The sequence below is a fragment of the Hydra vulgaris genome, chromosome 13 (genome assembly GCF_038396675.1).
Source record: "Hydra vulgaris chromosome 13, alternate assembly HydraT2T_AEP".
NCBI lineage: Eukaryota > Metazoa > Cnidaria > Hydrozoa > Anthoathecata > Hydridae > Hydra > Hydra vulgaris.
Genome location: NC_088932.1, coordinates 51,183,738 through 51,210,000, shown reverse-complemented (window position 1 = coordinate 51,210,000; position 26,263 = coordinate 51,183,738). Strand labels below are relative to the sequence as shown.

Sequence of the window (26,263 nt, the reverse complement as noted above, 5' to 3'; positions counted from 1 at the left end):
ATTATTAAAAACGTCTTTTCAAAATTAGTTTGTGCCTATTCCTAGTTGTGTTTTAAAATGAAAAAAAAATTTTAAAGGATTAAAGCAAAATCTTATTTAATTTTATTGTTTTGATCGTACCTTAGTGGAAAAATTTTATACAATAATTCTAATTTTATTATATAGAGAAAACTCTCACTCTGATACATATTTTCATAGTTGACTTTAAGATGTACATCACGATCAATTCTTGATGTTTCATGCAAAAATCCTAGCGCATGCATGATCAAATGAATAACAGTGCCTGTATAAAGAAATAAAAATTCTTTAATAAAATAAATAATTTTTAAAAACAAAAATTAAAGTTTAAACAAAGAAATGATAAAATTTTTACACTGATATATTTATAAATAAGATTAATATATATACTTATCTTATACTTTCATTTTTTGTAATAACGCATAAATTTTCATAATTATAAAAAAATATAAAAAGAACAAAAAGATATTCAGCAACATTATCTATACAATATATACATTATGATAACAAAAAATATATTCAGTAACATTATCTTTACTTAAGGTATATCACATTATTTATTAAAAAAAAAAATGTTGCAAAGGTTTACTATTTCTTTTTAATATATTTTTCTAAATTTTTTTTTTTCAAATATACAAAAAATACTAAAAAATACGGTTTTTTACTAGTTTGTTACAAAGTTAATGAATATAAATATGCACAGAAGATTGAAATTTAAAGACCATAAATAACTTTAGTCCTGTCAGTCTTCAAATTTTAATTCTGTCAGTTTTCAAATTTAATGACCATTAAAACTCTACTCTTTCAATCTTTCTAGTATAAAATTTTTTATTTCTAGAAAGTTTTGGAAGTATTTATAGTATATTGTAAATGAAGATACAATCTAAAAAGAAGGGGAAAAAAAAGATAACAGATTTAGCAATTTTATTTTTTGATAAGAAGCACCTGTTTAAATAACACCACCATCAACACAAACATTTCTGCACAAAACTTCTATAAAATGTTTTAAGAATTACAAGTAACAGGTTGTTTTTGTCTACAATAATGACAATTTCAAAATGTTATACAAGAACAAGTTATAATTACAGGTTGTAATATAATAACAGGTTATAATTACAGCTTGTAATATAATAACAGGTTATAATTACAGGTTGGCATTGTCAATGTAACTCAGCAACTGACAAACTTAAAATAATAAATTCACCAAACTTTAATCAAAAAGAGTTTTCATTAAAAAAAAAAACTGTGCAAAATGAAACAGTATTCAAAAATCAGAACCATGTTTGACAAGTTTTTTTGTATACCACCAATAATAGCTCCTGTTGAAGATATCCTTTCTCAGAGTGAGTTGATAACAAAAAATTCTCTTAAATTTGACATAAATATTATGCCTGGCATTTAACTTAATTAGATTTATTGCTTCATTGTTGCAACATTGAGCACTGTTATATTCATAAGAGTTTTGTATTACTTAAATTTAATCCATGGTCAAATCAATTTATTTGCTAGAAAATATGTTTGCCTAGAAAATTGAACACACTCGCAACACTTGGAGGCTTATAGACAAAACTCATTCTTTTCTGCAACCCTATAATTAACTAAACTTAGAAAACAATTGTTTTTGAAAAAAAGAGATGAGCAATCGAAAGCATTACTTTTTATCAACAACAACTTACAAAAAAAGGAGAATTATAATAAACAAAAAAATGTTTATTTTTGCAAAGGGTGTAATCTAAATATAACAAAAAAGTTTAGGAAAGTCCAAAACATGTTTGAAAATAATACAAAAAATGAAATAAAGTTCAATACAAATGTCAAACAAAACTCTTATAAACTCTTTTCAGCAACAAGAATGAAATATGAATTAAGAAATAACTTGATGTTGGGATGGGTAATTAAAAGGATGTTTGATGTTAAGAATTGGTAATTAAAAAGATGTCGGAGTAAGTGAGTTGTTATAAATTATTATTTAACATATACAGCATTATAAAAGGAAAGATTTTTATCTTTAAATCAAGCCAATAGGTCTTGATTTTGATAAAAATCTATGCACCTAATATTATAAAAAACTTAAAAAAATTAAGTCACATCACTAATAAAATTTGTTTTCAATAAAGACCATTAACAATGAGATATATATAATCCACCTTAAATAAGACATTTAAAAAATTAGGAACAAATTTAGGAATAACTGGAGCAAACCTTAAAACCTGAAGTTAAAAAAACTAAAAATGATTAAACAACAAAAATTGAAAACAAAAATTCAAATAGTATCCCTACTATGTTTTCTGGATCCCCAGAATACACAATAGCCTTGATATTTTGGTATCAGAGAGAAACAAGACTAATAATAATGTGGAATATAAAAAAAACAACTAAATATTCTAATCTCAGTTAAATGTTTATTAAAAAAAAACATTTCATAAAAAAAAAATTTTGTAAAAACTATACAAAATTCAAAACAATAATTCAAAAAATGATTGTTTTTGAAATTTTTATATAATATCACTTTGTTTGAACACCAGGTTGATCTACTATTAAAGATCTTTTTTTTTTACTTGACGGGTCTTGAGGGACCCCTTAAAATATTTTTTATTCAAAAAAAAATTTAAATATATATATATATATATATATATATATATATATATGTATATATATATATATATTTAAACAACTTTAAAAAGTATTCTACACAATAGAGTGCTCAATGTTCTTAAAAGAACAGAGCAATTATATATTAGTAGAAAATCACTTAACAAAAATTTTTTCCATTTAACACTGTGTTTCATCAACAAAGATTCATTTCTGATGAATCTTTGTTGATGAAACACAGCATATATATATATATATATATATATATATATATATATATATATATTATATATATATATATATATATATATATATATATATATATATATATATATATATATTTATATATATATATATATATATATTTATACATGTATATATATATATATATATATATATATATATATATATATAATATATATATATATATATATATATATATATATATATATATATATATATATATATATATACATGTATATATATATATATATATATACATGTATATATATATATATATATATATATATATATATATATATTTTTTTTTTTTTTAATATTCACCTCTTCAAGGCCGAGAAGGCCACTACAGAGGAAGAGGCTACTTATTAGTGGTTAATAACCCTCTCTCAACTCTATAGCTCCGAAACACGAACCTTGACAAACAAGGCCGGTGCGCAGAGAAACAAGTTGAGCGCGGTACTACCAGGGACGTGGTGGGGATCGAACTCGGAACCTCTCGCTTATGAAGCGAGCGCTTTACCACTACACCACTACCGCATATTATATATATATATATATACTACCGCATATTATATATATATATATATATACACATGTATATATATATATATATATATACATGTAAATATATATATATATATATATATATATATAAATATATATATATACACCACTATATATATATATATATTATATATATATATATATACACCACTACCGCATATTATATATATATATATATACACATGTATATATATATATATATATATACATGTATATATATATATATATATATATATATACATATATATATATATATATATATATATATATATATATATATATATATATATATATATATATATATATATATATATATATATATATATATATATATAGATCTATAGTTTGTTGTCTTTGGGAAAAGCGGAAGGAAAAAAGTGATTCTTACGCCAACACATACGTCACTTTTAATTACTTTTGACTTTCGTCCAACATTTGCGTGTTGGACGAAAGTGAAAACCATTAATTTAATTACAAATAAATCGTTTTTAAAAAAAACCACAAAAACGCAAATTTAATTAACCAGAATGTTTTAAAAACATTCTGAATGTTTTTAACAATATAAACAATGTTTTTATTTTTATTTTTTTTAATAAAATGTTTTTATTTTTAATTTTTTTAATAAAATGTTTTTATTTTTATTTTTTTTACTGTAAATCATGCGCGGAGTGTTGCTACATCGACTATCTTATAGCCTGACTCGCAAGGGAGTGCCGCTACATCGACTGACAAATAGCCTGACTCGCAAGGGAGTGCTGCTACATCGACTGACAAATAGCCTGACCCGCAAGGGAGTGCTGCTACATCTACTATCTTTTAGCCTGACCCGCAAGGGAGTGTTGCTACATCGACTGAGGGTTTGGTTGGGGCAGGCAGTCTATCAATTAATAAAAAAAAATAATTCCGGTCTTGCATTTTAATTTTTACTTTTTGTCAACAAAATATGGAAAAAACTTTCGGACAACATCTACGGGTTGTATATATATATATATATATATATATATATATATATATATATATATATATATATATTTATTGATATTATAAAATGTGTATGTGTGTGTCTCTAGTATTAAAAACAAATAAAATAAAATTATTATCAAAATGTTTTGACCTTTCCATCTGCATTCAAGGCCAACACTAATGATTTGTTCGCCCCCAGCTTTTCCTATCTTTGAGTAGCATCTATAAAATAAATTTTGTTGTACAAAACTTTATATATTGAATTTATAATTTAATTTAAAAAGTCTAATTTGGAGAAAAAATATATATCAATATGTCAGAAAAAGTAGCCAGAAAATATATATCTATATGACCATGCTTTATTTACAAGCGCATATCCAGAGATTGTAAATAAATACTTTAGACTATACTAAAATAATATACCCCCAGTAAATAATAAGTAAATGATTATTATAATTCAATAAAAACTTATTATAATTAAAAAAAAAAATACTTAATTGACTGTCATTTAAACTTCAGTTTTCAAAATATTCTTAGATTGTATAAAAATTTAAACTTTTACAACAAATATTAATTAGAAAGCATTTAATTAAAGCAATAACAAAATATTTGTACTTTTATTTTTATTTGTACTTTGGTATTAATTTAGTTTTAAATTCATTTTGCTTTGAAACATTCGAAAAAAAGAAAAAAAAACACAAAACACATTAGGGGTTGTCCGTAAATTATATCATGCACTAGGGGAGGGGGGGGGGAGGTTTGTGTTTTGTGACGATTCGTACGGGACTTGTTACTAAAGAGTTACAAAGTTGTGATAAGGAGGCAGGGGTGGGACAGGTTAAAAACTGTCAAAAATTGTGTAACGTAATTTATTGACAACCCCTTAATAGGTAGATTAACCCTTAATAGGTAGAAAAACAGAAACATGTTTTCAACAAAGAAATTATATTACTCCATGTTATTTGATTTTCTCAGATTGAATTGAGCAAAATTGTTTGAAAAGAACTTTTATTTATTTAAAACATTGAAAGTGATAAATACTATTACCATTAATATTTTAAAACATTTTAAATTTTTTTAGTTTGGTGGGTAGGGGTCAAATAGCCCTTTCCCTGAGAACTTGAATACACTAATGCGTTTTTTAAAGTGTTAAAATATTTGTTAATGCTAATTTCTATCATTTTAAGTACCGTAAACCTTACTTCGAATAACGGGGTATATTTGAATACAAAAATTTATTGTTTCAAATTTAATTATGACAAGAGATTATATATAAAGTTCCTTAATGATTTAAATACTATTAGAGATTTATCTATGCATAGATGTATGTATAATTAATGAATGTATTATAAATGAATGAAAAAAATTTAATATTTATCGACTTTTTTTTATCATTTTCTAAAAAATGTAGGTTTGCACTTCAAAAAATCTAAAAGTATGAATGCAAATTTGCATAAACTTTTAACTCTATTTGATACTCAATAATTTTATAAAACAGCTTTATTTACCCTTCTGATGGATGAAAAGATAGATAATCAGGTTCTTCATGGCGGTGAACAAACCGCACTGAAGTGAAATCATGAAAATCTGTAATAGCAGATCTGACAACTTTACGCAACTCAATATCTAGAAAAAAATTTTCAAAAACTAAACATAAAACAAAATGCAAATAAAACATTTTATTTGCATTTTCTTTTATGTTTAATATATATATGTATATACATATATGTACTTTATCAACCATCAGAATTAGGGTCAGCAATGCTGACTTAACTGCTGACCTACAAGTTTTTGAGGTCAGCAAAAATTGTTGACCTCGTTTTCTATGTTTTATGGTTTTTTTTGCCAACCTCTTAAAGATTGGCAAACTATTGCTGACCTAATTTTTCCTAATTCCGAGGGTTGATTTAAATATATATATATATCTTATACTGCTGATTTAGGTGAGCAGTCTGACGTCATACTGAAATAGCCTGCTGCCGGGGGCTTCATTATATACATCGACTAATAAATAGCCTGACTCACAGTGGAGTGCTGCTACATCAACTGAGGGTTTGGGATGGGGCAGCAATCTTTTCATTCATTATTCTACGTTTTCTTCTTCTTTTTCTAAAAAAGCTGTATTGATTTGCTACAAATGCTAACATAAATATGCTACAGTAGATATATATATATATATATATATATATATATATATATATATATATATATATATATATATACACACATACATATATACATTTATGTTAAAAAACATAATATAACATAAGCTATATTTTTGTGTGCAAAAACTTACAGTTTATGTAGAAAAACATTTATTTAATATATGTAAACCTCATACAAGTTACCTTCATGTCCATTGGTGACAATCACATTGCGGATAGAAGCAGGTATTGACTCATACAATGGGCTAGAAGCGTAGACCTTTAAATTGACAAATTCTTTTGGATTTGGATTTTCGACTGAAATAACTTCATTTCCGTTCAACTCTACTTCAAATAAATACTTGTTGTGCATCAACTGTTGTGAAATACGAATGTTAGACCATGTGTGTAGTGTTAAGCTTTTCTTAAAATTAACATGAAAATCATCATTGATTCCTGAAGTAACTCTTCCATTAAGCTCATCATCTAACCATATTCCTAATTTCTCTATACCATATTTATTATTTTTGTGGTCTGTCTGCATAATTTGCAAAACACTTTGAAAACTTTTGGATATCTCAGGTTTTATCTCAAAACAAATTTGATATTCTAGTTCCAATTTCGGAAGGGTTGTAAGAAGTTTACCACTCTCAAGAGGTGTTTCTTTATGAATAACGTGTCCTTTAGTTATTAAAAAATAATTAATTATTGCCTTTCTATAAAATATATATGTATATTCATATATATATATATGTGTGTGTGTGTGTGTGTGTGTGTGTGTGTGTGTGTGTGTGTGTGTGTGTGTATATATATGTATATATGTATATATATATATATATATATATATATATATATACATATACATACACACACAAATATATACTATATTAATAACTATATATATATATATATATATATATATATTATATATATATATATATATATATATATATATATATATATATATATATATATATATATATATAGTTATTAATTATATATAGACGCTATATATATACTATATTAATAACTTTGTTATTATAGTTAATATGTTAATAATAATAACATGATAAAGTAAAGATTTACCTTTAACACCATTTGTAAAAACAAAATTTCTTATTGAACCAAATAATGGAGGATTAAAAGGATCAGATGCATAAACATTAATGTTTGTAAATTCTTGAGCTCCTTCATTCATAATGGAATGAACTTGCTTGCCATTAACTTTAATTTCATATACATATTCAAGATCGTTATATTTAAATTGTGAAATTGCAATTTCGGTCCATACATTTACCGCAATAGTTTTGTCATAAATGAAATGAAAACCTTTATATCCACTGACATCAGATGAAACAACTAAATTTCCAGATTTACCATTGAACCAAACTGCAAGGAAAATTTTACCAGGTAAACCATTGCCATTGTCTTCAACTAAATGTATTACACTTTGTAATCCAGAAGTAAAGTTTATTGGTTTTAATTCAAAAACAATTGAGTATTCTTTACTGATCTTGCGTAAGACTGTTAACAACTTGCCATTATCTAATAGTCTTTCCATTCTGGCATCTAAAAAAATTTTAGTGGGTTACCATCATTACCAGAATGTTAATAAATATTTATGAATCGAATAGACTTTTTTGTTTTGTTTTTTATGATTGTTTTAAATCATATCTTTTCCTCTTAATGTTCAAATCAGTTTTTATAAATTGATTTTATAAACAATAAAAATTTTTTATATAACTTGAAAAATTGTGAGTGAAATTTAAATAATTAATTTTCTTTGTTTATAGAATAAAATATAAAAAACAAACCTTCACTACAGCTTGCTTTCTTTACTTTAGCAAGAAAATCTTTTTCCAATAAATCTTGCATTTTGTCTGCCAACAGTACTTTGTCTGAACTGCCAGCTATATCAGTCAGTTTTTTCTGGTCTACATTTGGCCCTATTCCAATAGCAACAATAATAACTCCTTTGTTTCGCATTTTTAAAGCTATTGATGCTAACTTATTTGAATCATGTAGTTTGTCTGACATAGTTTGACCAAATTTGTTGCCTAATTCAGGTGTAACTATTTTATTGCCTGTATGCATTATTCCACTGTTAAATGATTCTGGACTTCCATTTTGAGAAGCAAGGTGAGGTCTAAAAGCATTATTACTCAAATGTAAATTTTCATTGATTTCTGGTCTTTGAGTATTGTAAGCTAAATGAGGAGCAGCTAAATTATTGCCCTCATGGAGTTTTCCGATATCTTTAATTGATTCAAAATTTCCAAATATATTACCTAATTGATTTACTAATGGTTTATTGTTTGATTCGTGGTTCCCATAACTATCTGTAAACTTTGTTTTACTTATTTCATTAGTATTATAAATGTTAACTTTATTTCCAGACAATTTGTTCAGTGATAAAATGTTTTCAGTTTCATCATACAATTGAGGTTTACCAATTTGATGGCCTAATGGAGGAATAATATCATTACCATTTTGCTGTTCTCGATGGTTCTCTGTTGATTGTGGCTTTATATTTTGATTAAGCAAGCCAGGTGATGTTGATGCTGTTCCTGGTTTATTTACTGATTGAATATTTAATTTTGGGTCTATTATTTTATTGCCTAATTTAATATTATTAATGCCTTGCATTAATGTCTTCTTAAAAGCCTGTCCATATTCTGGCTGAACACCCACTTGTCTGTATCCATGTTTATTACCCAATTGCCCATATCCCTGCTTAACACCCACTTGTTCATATCCCCGCTTAATACCTACTTGACCATTCTCTTTATCTGCCCAATATTTTTTTATATAGTCTATATTATCTTTATTGTTATTTTTCTTCATTTTTCCGATTAAAAATTTCTTCCAATTTCTTCTTTCACTGATACCAGATCTCTGAAATCTATCTTTTCGATATTGATTTTCAATTTTATTTTTCTTTGCTCCAAATATTTTGTTGCCATATAGTTTTTCATGTATATTTGATTTTGTTTCATGAATTGTTCTTCTGCCTCCATAACCCAATTTGAAGTTTTCACCTTGGGTATGGTATTTGTCTACTCCTTGTATTTCGTTAAGAGTGTTCTTTAATTTGTGATTTTTACATGGATTCATAGAATCCATAGAATGAAGTAATGCTTTATATTTCTCACACAGTTCATTATCCTCCTCTTGCTCTCCAGTTGATATTAACACAAGAACTTTAGGAACATCATCTATACGATCTTTATCTTTATCTGGCTGAGAAAAAAACTCCTGATGTGCTAAATGAAAAGCACTAATGAGACCAGAGCCCTGCAAATCAAGTTGCTTATTAATAAACTTTATGCTATCTATTGATTTATCAATATTACTGGCAACTTGGTTATCAGTTGTTTTTAAGTTTATTTTAGCATCCGAATTAAAAGAAATCAATCCCAAATGTGAGCCATCATTTGTCACTTCAAATGTATGGGCAAATTTTTTTAAAAATGTTTTCTCTGTGTTGGCATCCTCTTGTTTATTTGCAAAAGAATCAATAAGCACCAGAATATCACTTATCTGTTCACATGTTTTATCCGGTGATTTCTCAGCTAAAGTTATAGAGAATATAATAGAGAATATTTTAAAAAATTTTTTAAAATAAAATTTTATGTAACTTTATGGATATAATCAAAATCTTAAATAAATAAAATTCCTAACCTTTGTTTCCATTTGAAGCATAAAAATTTCTTATTAAACCTTGTTGGGTAACATCATCAGGAGAACCAGCGTAAACTTTCACTATGTCAAGCTCAACAGGAAAATCTTTTTTTTCAGAATAAACTTCTGTATCATTCACAGTAATAGAGTAGATGTATGACCCTGCAATTAACTGTTGAGATAATGTTATTTTGCTCCAAAAATTCAAATCAAGAGACACTTTATGAAAAATTAAATGCTTTGAATTGACTAGAGCAGCTAAATTGAGTTTTCCATTGGCCCCTTTGTGAAGCCATATTGCAGGGTTATTATTACTGACTCCAAAGTTATCATTACCAGATGCCAACTGAATAATATTATGGTAGATATCAGGAAAATCTTCAGGTTGAATATCCAAGGACAAAACATATTCTTTTTCAAGTTTTGGCAAAGTTGCTATTAGAGCACCTTTTTTTAATGGGCTCTGTTGTTTTACAAGAAATCCTTTAAATAAATTCAAGAATAAGCAATTGAAAATATAATCAGATAATAAAAAATTTGTCATTAACACTAAAAAATTTTACATATAAAAAGACAAACCTTCATTTCCATTTTTAATTTTGAGATTGCGAATTGAGCCAGCTTGTGCCAGATTATCTGGATCGGATGCGTACACACTCACTGAATTAAAATCTTGAACATTTGAATTCACTTTTGAAAGCAGTGTTTTCCCTGCAACTTCAACAGCATAAATATATATACCACTATACAATTGTTGAGATATTTTAACTGCAACCCAACGGTTTAAATTAATTTTATTTTCCGATTTTATTTCTTCACTTACTGAACTACTTATAAATGATGCAACAGCAAGAGTTCCATGACCTTCTTCAGTAAAATAAATAGCAATAAACATACCATTGCCCAAATCAAGTTTGAAAACACTGTGATACCCAGCAGAATAAGAAGTTGTTTTCATTTCAAAAGATATTTTAAATTCTTTTTCAACAGTTGGTAATGTAGCAACTAAATTATCTTTTTGCAGCTGTGTTGCCTTTCTGATGTCCCCTAAAATTCAAATACATACATACATACATACATACATACATACATACATACATACATACATACATACATACATACATACATACATACATACATATACATATATATATACATACATACATACATACATACATACATACATACATACATACATACATACATACATACATACATACATACATACATACATATACATACATACATACATACATACATACATACATACATACATATACATACATATACATATACAGACTTTTATTACATCAAAAAAAAAAATTTATTTTATTATTCTTCATTTTTTTTCTACTTTTACAAAAAAAACTGTTTGAGCATTTCAAAACTTGATGTTTGAAAAATATTTTAAGACAGTGCAAACTTAAATTAGAAAAAGTAAGTATAAAATTTCATATTTTATATTTTTAGGACCATTAGTAACAATCCGAGAAATAAAACATTTTAAAAGTTTGTGATTGTTTTCTGAAGTTTTCATAAGCTTTCTTTTTGTGTCAAGTTTTTATGCACTTTTATAATATTACTAATTGCAAAAAGATATTAAAGCTGACCAAGGGGAACTCTAAGAAAGACCAAATAAGATTGAAGGGACTTTTTTTATTTTAAAATAAATTTTGAAACAATTTTACCTGAAAAACAACTGCCAGCTTTTACTTTATTTACAAAATCATTAACAACTAAGTCCTTAAACTCCTTTGCCAAAAACAAATTTCCTTTACTGCCAGCAATACTCATCAGCTTTTCATGATTGGTAGGTTTTCCAATTCCTATAGCGATTATATCAATTCCTTTGTTTCTGATTTCATTGGCAACAATTAAAGGATTTTCAATTTCGTCATTTTTAATTTGTTCAGTGTTTATTAGCACAAATAAAAGTTTAGGTATATTATTTCTTGCTCCATTTCTTTCCTCGAAAATTTCTAATGCGGTCCGCAAACCTAAACCAATTCTTGAATCACCATTTATATGTGGTACTCGGTCAACTGCTGCGTTAAAAGTAGAAATTTCAAAAAAATCATTAAGTTTGATATTAATAGTTGCAATCTGGCTAAAAGCAACAAGAGCAGCATGAGAACCATTGTGACTAATCCCAAATTTGCTAGCAAGTTTCTTTATAAATTCTTTCTCATGCCTATAGTCGTTTTCTAAGCTATTTGATGAATCCAATATGAAGCCAATATCAATAATACCTTCGCATGCTGGATTCTCATGTTTTTTTAAATCTAAAAAAAAAAGTCAGAGGTTTTTACATGTCTACAATCAGAGGTTTTTACATGTCTACAGTCAGAGGTTTTTACATGTCTACAGTCAGAGGTTTTTACATGTCTACAGTCAGAGGTTTTTACATGTCTACAGTCAGAGGTTTTTACATGTCTACAGTCAGAGGTTTTTACATGTCTACAGTCAGAGGTTTTTACATGTCTACAGTCAGAGGTTTTTACATGTCTACAGTCAGAGGTTTTTACATGTCTACAGTCAGAGGTTTTTACATGTCTACAGTCAGAGGTTTTTACATGTCTACAGTCGGAGGTTTTTACATGTCTAGAGTCAGAGGTTTTTACATGTCTACAGTCAGAGGTTTTTACATGTCTACAGTCAGAGGTTTTTACATGTCTACAGTCAGAGGTTTTTACATGTCTACAGTCAGAGGTTTTTACATGTCTACAGTCAGAGGTTTTTACATGTCTACAGTCGGAGGTTTTTACATGTTTTGCTTTTACTATTACTTTTACTCGTTCAAATTTAATTTAAAACAAAACAAAATTTTATCAATTTCTTCTATGAAATATGTAAAATCATATATGTAAAATAATATATTCAGAGTTATAAGGAATGTTAGCTTTTGAAAAGATTTTTTTGAGAAATTTTAAACATTTTAATAAAGATTTGAAAATCATGAGTCAAAATTTTGAAATTTTGATCAAGAAGCTTAAACGTTGTTGAAATTGGGCATAAAAAATTACTTACTTGTTGATGATGAGATAGTATATGGGACTGTATTATTTTCCCAATGGTACTCTTTAAGTGTCCAAAAATCTGATTTTTTCCCACTTCTGAGTTGATCAAATAACTCTGTCACTTCTATATCTCCTTCTTCAATGACACCCAAGGTTTTTAAATCTTGTGCTAAAAAAAACAACTTAATTGAGTTAATTATTTTTTTTTTAAACTAATTCATCCCCAAGTGTTTGCAAGCTACCATTATCTAAGTTAGAAGTAACTAGTTTAAAAATAATTTACAGATATTTTATATTTCTAATTTTATGTTTCTAAATTTTTCTATACTTCAATTACTTTAAGGCATAAATTTGTTAGCTTTAAATAAAGCAAAAATAAAAAAAAACTTTTAAATTAGTTTCATTGAACTTACTTTTTTCTTCTGCTTCACATTCTTTAGTTAACTCTTCATTTGTTTTAGCTACAAATGGTCCTGATATAAAAATATATTTAAATTATTAACAAAAATTAGCATTTACAATTAGTTACATTTGTTTAATTAACAATTATTTATCTTTTTGTATATATAATCTATAAATGTATAAATTAAAAAACAACTGACACTTAATTGTGTTTGAAAACACTGTGTTATATTGCACCAAAATTGGTTCAAACTGGTAAGCTTTTGTAAAACTGGTAAGCAAAACTAAGCAGAAAATAAACAGACATTGAAGCGGATTAATGTGCCTGGCCTACTTTACCCCAAATTTCATTGTTATATATTTTCCAAAACAGTAAAAAAAAAAGTTATTTCCAACTTTAATGAAGTATATAGAACACATATATTTTGTTTGTGTCTAATAAAAAAAAAATTTAACATTGAAAGTGTGAGCAAAGTATTGGGCAGAGTAAGCTTTTATCTTAAATATGTATTATAGTTCTTCACCCACCCAAAGGCAAGGGAATCACAAAAGTTGATTAAATTATTATTTTTTTAATTTTGTTTACTCTTTTGTTTAATGTTGTTAAAGAAACTGTAAAAGATAACCCTTGATAGACTATTGATATATTTGTCAATATATCAACTTTGTTTACTCTTTTGCTTAATGTTGTTAAAGAAACTGACTGTGAAACACAACCCTTTATAGATTATTGATATATTTGTCAATATATCAAATTCGTTCATTTTTTTATTTAATGCTGTTAAAGAAACTGACTGTGAAACAAGACCCTTAATAGACTATTGATATACTTGACAATATATGATATCAAAGAGATTAGAGAATTCTTATGAGCCATCTTAGGTTGTGTTGCATCTTAAGTTAGGATGCATGGAGCTATTTACTTTTTATTTTTTAAAATGATAATAATAACATTTAAAAGTAAAGAAATTTTGCCCAAAATCAAAGGTGGTTAAAAATTACAGCATATCATGAACAGTAAAAGAAACTGAAATGTGGATTATTTTGATGAATACAGCTTTCCTCCTGTAAAAAAAGTAAAAACAAAATAAAAAAAGTATGCTTTAATAAATTGAAAACAGAATATAAAACAATGATAACAGATACAATACTCATAATGAAACTTTAAGAAAGAGGTATGTAAAAAAAGTTTGCAGATTCTTTCAAACTCAAAAAACATATAACAAAATGCAATTATGCTACACTACTTAAGATATGTTAATTAATGACAATATGTTAATTAATGACAAATATGTTAATGACAAATATATAAAGAAACATTGCATGTTTAAGATGAAACTATCTTATTAATTTAACCTGTCACAATTTGAAAATCAATGTCAACAAAAATAAAAAATAAGAATAAATGAACCAGTGCTTATTCATATTTATAACCTATTAGCCCAATTATTTGTTACCTAAATAAATATATATAGCAATAGCAATAAATATAAGACAAAGTAATATTATTTTTATAGCTTACCATCATGGCCTTTAATCTTGATTTGGTGTGAAAATAGTTCTGAAAGTAAAGGACTTGTCTCTGTTTTCCAGACTCCAATCAAGAATACAAAAATTGCTAAATATATATATATATATATATATATATATATATATATATATATATATATATATACATATATATATATATATATATATGTATATATATATATATATACATATATATATATATATATATATATAAATATATATATATATATATGTATATATATATATATATATATATATATATATTTTTATATATATATATATATATATATATATATATATATATATATATATATATATATATATATATATATATATATATATATATACATACACACATTACTTTAAAAAGTAATGTATGTTTATATATAGGCATATACATATATTACATTAAAAAAACAAACAATAATTATTGATATTATCAATAAAATCACAAACACAATAATAATACAGTTCTTTTTTTATAATTTTTATACACTGATGTTCTCTAGCCTAGTGGATTGACATCTAGCGTAGCGGATAGACTAGAGGACATCTAACTCAAATTCTTCTGTAAAAGAGACTAACTAATAAACCTGCATCAGATACAAAGTTACTTTAAGAATATTGGATCAGATGTAAAGTTAATCAAATATAAAGCTAAACAGATATGAAGTTACCTAAAGACCTTAAATTCAACCTATTTGAAATAGATCAGGGTTAGAGTCAGGAGTATGACCACTTTTTCTGAGATAAAATGGCAGCAAATCAAGGTAAAAAAGAAAGTAGGTAGTCTTTGCTTATTAAAATAGCAATTTAAATTTTGATCAACTTTGATTTAACTGAATTTCTTAACTATAATATTATTATTTATTTGTATTTTATAATATTAATTAAATCATTAGCTAAAATATTAACCTAGCTTATTTATTTTAAATTAGCTATCTGCATTTTAATATAGCACATTGTGAATTAGTTTAGTCACTACATCAAAAAGTGTTACTTTTTTGTTCAATTTGATTAGGCTGGTTCTCTTATTCCAAAGTTACATTCAATCAGTTCAGGACATTTTATCCTTGCTAATAAATAATTGTCTTCTAAAGCTACTGCTAGTTGAAATTTATTTAAGTTCAGGTCAGGATTAGAACCATTATGATCACACTGCTACTGGTAACATGTAATCTAGTAAATCTACCTCATGTCCTGCTGCTTTGCTTTTCTAGGCTCCTGCGAGATCTCTCTTTTTTTTTTTTTAAATGGAACATTATTATTATTATTGTTTTGTTAATATTTCTAATATTGTTTCAGTTAATAAAAAGTCAAAAAGTAAAGAATGATTTATTGATGCTTACTGTGTAAGTATAAATCAGTTTTATTAAATTATTAACTATTGTGTATCATTACAACAATGGACAAAGCTCTACAACCTGCATGATTTGAAACATCTTTAAATACATCAATAAGTAACCAAGAACTTAAACATCAATTTTCTATACCTTCAGCCATAATATATATATGATCACCATCATTGATGAATTTTTAGATTTCTATTTGTATTTTCCTGCACCAACATAGACTCAACTACTGTTACTGATTGCTTTTCCAAATTCTTTACCATTTTTGGTATGCCTGTTTACATCCATTTTGAGAGAGAATCATCTATTGGGACCATTTTGAGAGAGAATCATCTATTTTTCTTCATAAAAAGGGTATAGTTACCAGTAGAACAACTTCATATAACCCTGAGGAAAACAATCAAACCAAACAATACAATAGTATCATTATGAAAACAATCAAACTAGCTTTGAAATCATGAAATCTTGATTAAAAGTATTGGGAAGTTGTATTTCCTGATGCCATCTGTTCCATTTGCTTTTTAATTGACAACAATACTAATGAAACCCCTCTTGCATATCTAAGACATTCATGCTACAGAACACTCAATCCTGTCATGGCTCACACAACCTGGCAAGATGTTTTAAAGAGACATGTTTAAAATTTGAAATATGAAGCTGATATAAATAAGGTATTCCTTATGGAAGCAAACCCACAATACTTATTAAGCATACCAGCCTTACTTATTAAGCATACCAGCCTTATTAAGCATACCAAGCCTTATTAAGCATACCAGCGGTCAGGAATCTACTGTTTCTATATATTCCAAGACTCGCCTACATTTACCTTGGAAATACTGAATCTAACTCTTTGGAACCATCTACTGCACACCAGTTGCAAGAACCAGATGAGACATTGGATGTGTCATTGGATCTTTCAACTACATCTAGTGAGTCTCAACCTACAACATTTAGTGACTCTCTACCAAGACCATCAACTCGAAAGCACACTGCTCCAAATCAGTTGGATCTTTAAACAATTGATTTCTTAAAACTCAAAGATGTTGGAGAGAATGAGATAAAAATGGAAGATTATTATTGTTTTGAAAGTATTTCTTTTTTGGTAATTAAAAAGTTATAAAGTAAAAAATTAACTACTGACATTTATTCTCAAAGTTTATAACAGCTTCTCAGAGGACCTGGTCCTATCAACAGCTGTAAAATATTAAAGTATAAACATTACCATAGCCCTTATTCCTTATCTATATTAATGATCATTATAACAATCTTACATCTAAAGCAGCCCTACTTACTGAAGACACAATAGACTTCAGTCTCAACAAAAACTCATCAATTTTTGATTATTTAAAACAGGCAACCATCAATTTTGAATTTGATCTCTTTTCTGCGACAACTTGAAGCTTGAATCGGCTAATAAAATTTAACCCTAACCAAACTCAATACCAAACTCTTTTACTGCTAATAACTATTACAATATTATTTTTCTATATTGATGAATGAGTCCTTTACTATATATCTTCTTTTATTAAATTTTAAGACTGACTTCTTATGAAAACCATATATACAATCCATTATAAATTAGCATCTACTAAAGTTGCCTCTCTTTATCATGCTCTTCATATTCTTACTCCTGATTCTGTTCTCTGCCTCTAAAAATCTCTTATTTCTTTTTGCATAGAATACTAATGTCATATATATAATGCCCTTTTTTACAAATACAGCCTATTTCTTCAACCAAAAGTCAACCTCATCATTCAGAAAAGTCACATGTTTTATAACCTTTTTCTTACTTTTACTCATTTAAAAACTAAAGTAAAAAAACTATTATAAAACTTTATATCAAACTTGAACAATTTTAAAAGTACATTGAAATTAATAAACAATTATAATGTGTCTACATATAACTTAACCTATATTTAAACACTCTTTTGACAACATTTAAAATAAAATCTAAAAAGGCAAATCAGTAAAAACTGATTTATCGTTTTGGTTTTATCAAAAAACTAAGAAACAATTGAACTTTTATATTAATGGAATGATAATATCTCAAAATCAATCAGGTATATAGGAATTATGTTGATTGGTAAGTTGAGTAGACTCTTATGCGACTCTTAAGCATGTGACTCAACAAGCAATAGATTAGTTTAATTTTATTTGTAAATAAGAGTAATGATTGTTGGTATGTGGAAATGATTTTTTATGGAACCTAATGTTGGGGTAGGTACAATCAACAGAACAGAGCAGATTGGCTGAACAGATCACTTATATGGTACAATCGGTATAGTGGATTTTAAAATCAGCTGAATTACTATTAGAGACATTATTTTGGATTATAAAAACAACTGAATTCTTTAAATGATCTGGCAAATAATTCGGAAGAACAAATGTTAGAATTATTCTATTGTGATCCGCCAAATATAGTATGAAAAACGAAGCACTTCATATTGAAACGTAATGGTAGAAAGAATTATATATAGATACATGTGTCATGTTTGATTGAAGATTGGATGGTAAAAAGGATATTTTGTCAATAGCTAATATAAAACTACTGATGGTATATTTATTTTACCAACTAATTATAACATATGATCTGCCAAATTATTTGGAAAATGGCATATTAGAATACAGCAGATTATTTTTTTATTGGTAAGGCGTTTACTACTTAACACAAAAAACATTCATGCACTTAAGTCTTCATTAGTTTGGTACTGCGCTATCCTGCGTAAAAACCAGCACAATGGTCACCCTACCTTCAGGAAAAATTTAAATGAAATAAACTGCTATTTCACCCTTTTTATACCATTTTCACCCTCTTGCTGTTCAGCAATGAGGTCTCTAAAGAATAAGATTGTAAATTATTTGGAAACGGCTGCATGGCAACATTGGTTATTTTTGCTATTTTTAAAATGAGATATAAAAACATAAAAAGTGGTTAACAAAAACTTGTAAACTTTTTAGGAAATAATAAGTTACCACGATTTATTACTCTGAGGCATAATGAATACCACCTACACATTCTTTTGTATACTTGTTTTGTTTCAATAAAGCATCACAGTGACTTTAAATGATATCTTACAAATGGAGCAGTAAAGTGTAAAATTTTGAAAGCAACTCTTCGAGCAGCTTTGTAGTACAACCACAATCACACAAATGTATGTGCTTGCAGTATTTGGAAAACTTCTAACTGGACCCTGGATAAAAATATTTTATGCCACATCAAAGCATACAATTTTTTATCATGTTGTTTTTCAGACAGACTGTTTTTTTTTGGAAAACTGCTTAAGCCAAACATTTATAGTATATATTTTAGTTATGCGTCTCTTCAAATTAATTGAAAATTTATTTCAAAACATTTTTAACTTTTTTTTTTTTACATTTTTAAAGCCTATATAGAGGCAGGGGGGCAGAATATGCCCCTCCTATATATTATTGTAAATACATTTTATATTTGTAAAAACTTGTGCAGCATAATTTCTATATTGTATATTAATTTTACTTATATTAGCAATAACAAAAATATGTATAAAATCTCTTACAGCTATCTATTGATACCAAGTTATTCGCATTTTGATAAGAATTAACAAAGTTATGACAATTCTAGTTGAGAAAAGCTCTTTTGACAACAGTTTTTTTAACAAATCTATATATCTTAAAAATTGGTACTTAAACTGCCATAAGTTTTAAAAGAATTGTTCAACTTTGATAATTTCGCTTTCAAAACACTGTATTGATCCTCTTTCCAATGATATATTACAGTATAATAACTTTTTGAATCCCATAATCTAGGTATGTGTATAAAAATTAGTTTGAAATTTTTTTACACATACCTAGAGTAATGGGATTTAAATGAAAGGCTTTACTTATCAAAATTCCAAACTGCCTTACTGATTTTGATGTAGTTATTATCATTCCATTAATATAAAAATAATTAAAAGAATATTTAACAATAATTATAAAAAAATATATAGTAATACTATATATTATTTTATCATTATTCTCTTATTAATACTATAACAACAATAATATTTATTTTGTTGTTGTTATTGTTATTTATATTATTGTACAATATATAATAATATAAATTTTAACAGCTATAAAACTTATAGATGTTGTTTATTCGTTTGCGTTGATTGTTTACAAAGTACCTAGTTTGAATTAATTTTATACAATCTTTATTCACTATATGTATCCCATTCACAAGAGCGACAACTGTCTCCGTTTTTAGGTAGGTGAGTGCAGCATGAAGCATAATTAAACTTAAAAGTTAGATCGTATATTTGGAAAAACAGTGAAAAGGGTCATAACAGTAGTATCATAATATTTTACCTATTGTAAACAGTAACACACGAGACGTAAATAACGCGCGTATATTTGTATTTTGTATTTGCTGAGACTAAAATCAATTAATACATTTTTCACAAAAATAAATACCCTTCACAATATAGTATAAATATTACATTAATATTTTTGTGAAGAGACAATGCAAATGGTACAAAAACTAATTCGAAGCAGAAACCTTGTAAGAAAAAACAGAACAAAATCAAAACAAAACAAAACAAAAAAATATACTACTCAGAGCCGGCTCGGGAGTAAGGACCGGCGAAGTCGACTTTTTAAGACAAATTTAAATGAAAGACGAATTTAGATCGTATGTGTATACCGAATTTAACTGAAAGACGAATTTAAGCCGCATACGTAGCTTGAATTTAACTAAGACAAGATTAGATTTCTAAACCGAATTTAACTGAAAACCGAATTTGGATTTTAAAAACATGTTTAATTAAAAGAGAACTTTTATAAGTTTTATAAAAAAATTATTTTTGTTTTTTTTGTTTTTTTTTGTTTTATGTTTTAGGTGTTCCAAGAAGTCCTAACGGTTTTGCCACGGAGTACATCAGAAAAGTATTAAACTAGGATGCTCAAACCTCCTTCCTTACTGATGGTGCGAAACATGCCCAGAGCTTGTTTCGAATCCTAGGACTCTTGCTTCGAAAGCAAGCGCTCTAACCACTGCGCCGCGGTTGCTGTATAACCATTTTTTATAAACTAAAATTATTATTTTTTGCTTGTAATTAACCATAACTCAAAACATGACGAAGAAAAATTGAAGCCAAGTAAACTTTAATTTATTTTAAAAATATACGCTTACAAAAAACTATTTGCGTCAAAATAAAAAATCTAAAAATTTAGTGACGATGAGAATTTAAGTTATGGAATCTTTACAACTCTCAGTGTTTTTGAACGAACATGAACAAAAAAACAAATACAACATTTTTTAAAAAGTTTTGATTGTCAATTTTATAAAAGAAAAAGATCGTTAAGAATATTAGGTTAAATTATCACCTGTTTTTTATCGTTAGGATTTTTTGAAAGCGATAAATAAAATTTAATAAGTGATGAATAGACTTTGTGTCTAAAAAAGATTTTTTGAATGTTGACTCTGTAAGACAAATTTATTAGCAACATTCTTTTATTATTTTTTTTTTTTCTACTGAATTTATGTTCCCAAAGCCGAGTGGGCCACTATAGTCAAGGAAACTGCTTCTTATACTGGTTACAACGCTCTCTCAACTCTTTAACTCCGAAACACTTTTCGAAGTTAAAGAGTTTAAAGAAGGTTGAAACCAATAGAAACAGGTTGATATACGTAAATTATATAATACATTTCATAATTCTTCTTCTTTATAAATTGAAAAAAACTTGATAGCTTTCGAATTTAACTGAAAGTTAAATGAAACTTTCAATTGTTACCGAATTTAACTGAGAGCCGAATTTCTATTTCAACTTCGGCACCGAAGTCGAAACCGAAGTCAACTTCGCCTTTCAGTAAACTTCGTGATCCGAATTTTAACGAATATTCGCCGGTCCTTAAAAAAAATTGCCGCCCTTAATAATGATCAAATAATGATCAGAACGACGTATTTTTTTGACAATTTTTCATTTACTGTTGATCTTGAAATTTGCCGCCTGTGTGCTTTGGCCGGCGCTGCTGCTACTAATCAGGGCTGACAACAATTAAACAAAAATTAATGTCATTTATATATAGTAATAATACATTAGTATTATTAATGCTAAAACTATAATATTATTAATACTAAAACTATATATACTATATACGGATAAAATACGGATAGTACTATATACGGATAAAATACGCATAAAATACGGAGAGTACGGATAAAAGTAAATTACAACATCTTTATCGCCGTCAGAATTATGCGGATCGCTTTTCACATTCAAAATATTTTTTTGATTATATGAAGGTTCTAGATGCTTTTAAACTAAACGTATTTAATGTCCTATGTTTTACTTTTATATGGAAAAACGATTTATCTTTATTTGTTTTTAACGACCTTCTTTTTTTAAAACCAATAAATAAATGCACATTAAGAAATTTTAGTTTTTTAAGTGATCCTTTTTGTGGAACTAAGTTCAATCAATTTTCTATTTCATATCGTGCACCCCATCTTTGGAATAAAGTAATATTATTAAACTTTGATCCTTCTATTACTCTTCCTGTTTTTAAAATTAAGTTAAAAAAATTAATTCTCTCTATAGACAACATTCTAAAATTCTACTAAAAATAAATGTAAAATGTATTTGTTAAATCTTCAGCTTATTATATATTAAAATGTGTTGTATCTTTGCATAATGTAAATACGTTAAATCTTATATATATATATATATATATATATATATATATATATATATATATATATATATATATATATATATATATATATATATATTAGCGATATGACAATTTTGCAACCCTATATCCCCATACTAAATTTAGTGGAGATTTTGTGCAAAAATCAGAAAAATAACAAGCATTTTTACTATATGTCAAAAAAGTTCACCCCCAATTAAAAAATATTTGTAAATTTTTTTAAAAAAATGTAGTTTTGCAACACATCTTCCACTACTTTATAGAAACCAATAAACATGTATAATTAAAATTTGTCAACTGTGTATTTGACAATAAGTATTTAATATTTAGTTTTTCTATGCTATGGCATAATGGCATTAAGTCTTGCATCACTTTCACAGCACGTTCTGCACATATATTTGAACGTTGTGTTGGTATTGGTGTTGGCTCAGTGGACCAAAACCTTTTCAATGATTTCAATGCTTTAGGATGCTCATTGCATGCTTCTAATAGATTAACAAAGTCTGCAGGATTGAAGTAGTGACCCCCAAACCGTATATCACCCCATGAACCACAGATGAAGTCACATGCTGCTTGAGCTGATTCTGATTCTTGGTATTCTGGTACTAAAATGTAAGCAAGTAGAATAAAAATGGCTCTCGAATTCCACCTTGCATTGCTTATAGCAGGAAGTGATTTGAAATTAACTTTTGGAAAGTTACCTGTGCTTTTAAACTTTCTATAACATGCTATTAAGTGATTCAGGAAATCCATGTCATCTCTCCAGCGAGTTCGCTTCACTTTCGTCAAAGGATTTCCAATATTACTAAACAATAGCTTCAAGTTCTCGTAATCTTGCTGCAACCTTGTCACAAAAGGGTAATGGAGATATGGTGACATTGTTGATCCTTCAAAAAGATCATTCATGACATGTTTCAAAAGAGTATCTAGAATATGGTGTTGGCATCCAATAAAAACAGGCTTTTCTAGTCCAATGGTTTTAAAATGTTTCTGTAACCGTGTAACTACACCATTTCTTAATCCTGTATTTGTAGATGTTGTGTCAGATACAATCATTTTTATGGCTGGCCACAGCTCATACTCATCTAGCACATGCTTTATCCCATTATATATTGTTTCACTTTTTCCATTCATCATTTCCAGAACAGCAAGCCTAAGCTCTCTATTTTCATTTTTCAAAACAACTACTTGATGTTCCATTTTCTTTATTTGTTTTCCATCAAAGTGCAAAGACCACTTTTCATTTTTTATGTTTTCCATATAATTTGCTTTCAACTTTTCTCCTTCTTTCATAACACCTTTGTAGATACCACTTTGCGTTGGAGTATGAATAGAAATACCACTTTCTGAAAGAGTTTTACAGACTTCATGTGCTTTTTTGGTACTAATCTCAGCAGAAATCACTAAATTTACTGCTGAACTTGTTTTTTGTTTTTTAGATGATGATGAAGGACCTTCAGCTTCAATATCACTGCTGGAACACTGCTCTTCACTTTCTGAAGGTTCTCCTTCACTAGCTGATTCAACAAAATCTTGTCCTTGACTGATGGACATTTGTTTCTTCATCAACACTAATTTTCTTGGATGAATACCTTCAGCATCTTTAATTGTGGTACAATATCCAGCTCTTCCATTTGTTGACTTTTGAAGACAATAAAATTCTTTATCTTCCTGACACAACCATTCACCTTTCTCATCGGTTATGTCAAACAATCGTGTAAAATTTTGAGTTCCGGGTTTTCGACTATCTTTGTCAAGTTTTTTCAATACATTTTCTATTTTTCTTTCTGCTGCCGATTTCCCTTGTTGAATAGGAATATTTAGCTTTCTCCATAGCAATTTAGTTTCTTCAGCCACAATTGCAATTCTCTCCTTTCTACTTTTCACATTTGATGACAAACTTTTAAATCGATCAATGATACGCTGTTCTGTTGGCATCTTATTCATTTCACTAATACTTTTAACAACAGTAGTACATTTTCTGGAAGTTTTAGCTTTTTCAAACCTTACTAAATTTGATTCCCAAACTTTCTTATTCTTGTTTGAAGCAACTCTATTTTTGGACATAATGTTCAAAACACAAGATAACAGTTTGACAAAGTTAAAGAAGACAATTCCGGTTACATACAAAAAACCAATTATAAAATGCTGAAGCACTTCCGCGCGGTACAACAGGGTTCAAATCGAAAATTGCAGTTATTAAAAGTTTCAGTTATCTCGTAAAGAAATCTGTAGAATTTATGATGTTTGTGATCACAGTCGTATATTGAGTAAGATTGGGTTCTCTATTATATTTCTAATTTATAACTCACTAAAAAGATAGGAAAAATTATTTTCAGCTTGAGGGGTGATCTTTTTTGACAATTTACATAAAAAAAATATATTTTATGTTTATAAATATAATTTCTCCACTCATGGTTACATGGGGAATAAAAAATTCTTAAATTTTTTTTTTAGTCATACTCCTAATATATATATATATATATATATATATATATATATATATATATATATATATATATATATATATATATATATATATATATATATATATATATATATATATATATATATATACATATATATATATATATATATATGTGTGTGTGTGTGTATGTGTGTGTATATATATATATATATATATATATATATATATATATATATATATATATATATATATATATATATATACATATATATATATATATATATGTGTGTGTGTGTGTGTATGTGTGTGTATATATATATATATATATATATATATATATATATATATATATATATATATATATATATATATTTATATATATATATATATATATATATATATATATATATGTATGTGTTTTACATATATATTTTATTTTATATATACGTTATAAATATTACTTTTTAAGGTTCCGATGATAAGATCCTTATGATCTTCTTTCGGAAACCTGGCTTTATATTGTTAGTACGCTGAATTGTATTATTTACGTAATTGTATTACGACTTATGTTTATGTATTACGGCTTACGAATTATGTAACACGTCTAACATAGTAAACTTAAATAAAAAAATATATATATTATTGCTATATATATTATT

At 26.8% G+C, this 26,263-nt stretch overlaps 1 protein-coding gene across 2 annotated transcripts in view; it reads right to left on the bottom strand.

The window, feature by feature from the left end:
• The window catches only part of LOC100198955 (uncharacterized), a 48,950-nt gene that overhangs the window by 19,194 nt on the left and 3,493 nt on the right, over nucleotides 1–26,263 (bottom strand). For both annotated transcript variants that reach the window (XM_065816632.1, XM_065816633.1), the window contains exons 2-13: nucleotides 15,147–15,242; nucleotides 13,636–13,695; nucleotides 13,233–13,391; nucleotides 11,894–12,487; nucleotides 10,785–11,252; nucleotides 10,206–10,688; nucleotides 8,339–10,096; nucleotides 7,611–8,093; nucleotides 6,729–7,205; nucleotides 5,889–6,006; nucleotides 4,532–4,602; nucleotides 179–283 (exon numbers count right to left, since the gene is read on the bottom strand). In XM_065816632.1, the coding sequence (XP_065672704.1) occupies nucleotides 179–283; nucleotides 4,532–4,602; nucleotides 5,889–6,006; nucleotides 6,729–7,205; nucleotides 7,611–8,093; nucleotides 8,339–10,096; nucleotides 10,206–10,688; nucleotides 10,785–11,252; nucleotides 11,894–12,487; nucleotides 13,233–13,391; nucleotides 13,636–13,695; nucleotides 15,147–15,242 (4,872 nt within the window). The remainder of the gene's footprint in view (nucleotides 1–178; nucleotides 284–4,531; nucleotides 4,603–5,888; nucleotides 6,007–6,728; nucleotides 7,206–7,610; nucleotides 8,094–8,338; nucleotides 10,097–10,205; nucleotides 10,689–10,784; nucleotides 11,253–11,893; nucleotides 12,488–13,232; nucleotides 13,392–13,635; nucleotides 13,696–15,146; nucleotides 15,243–26,263) is intronic.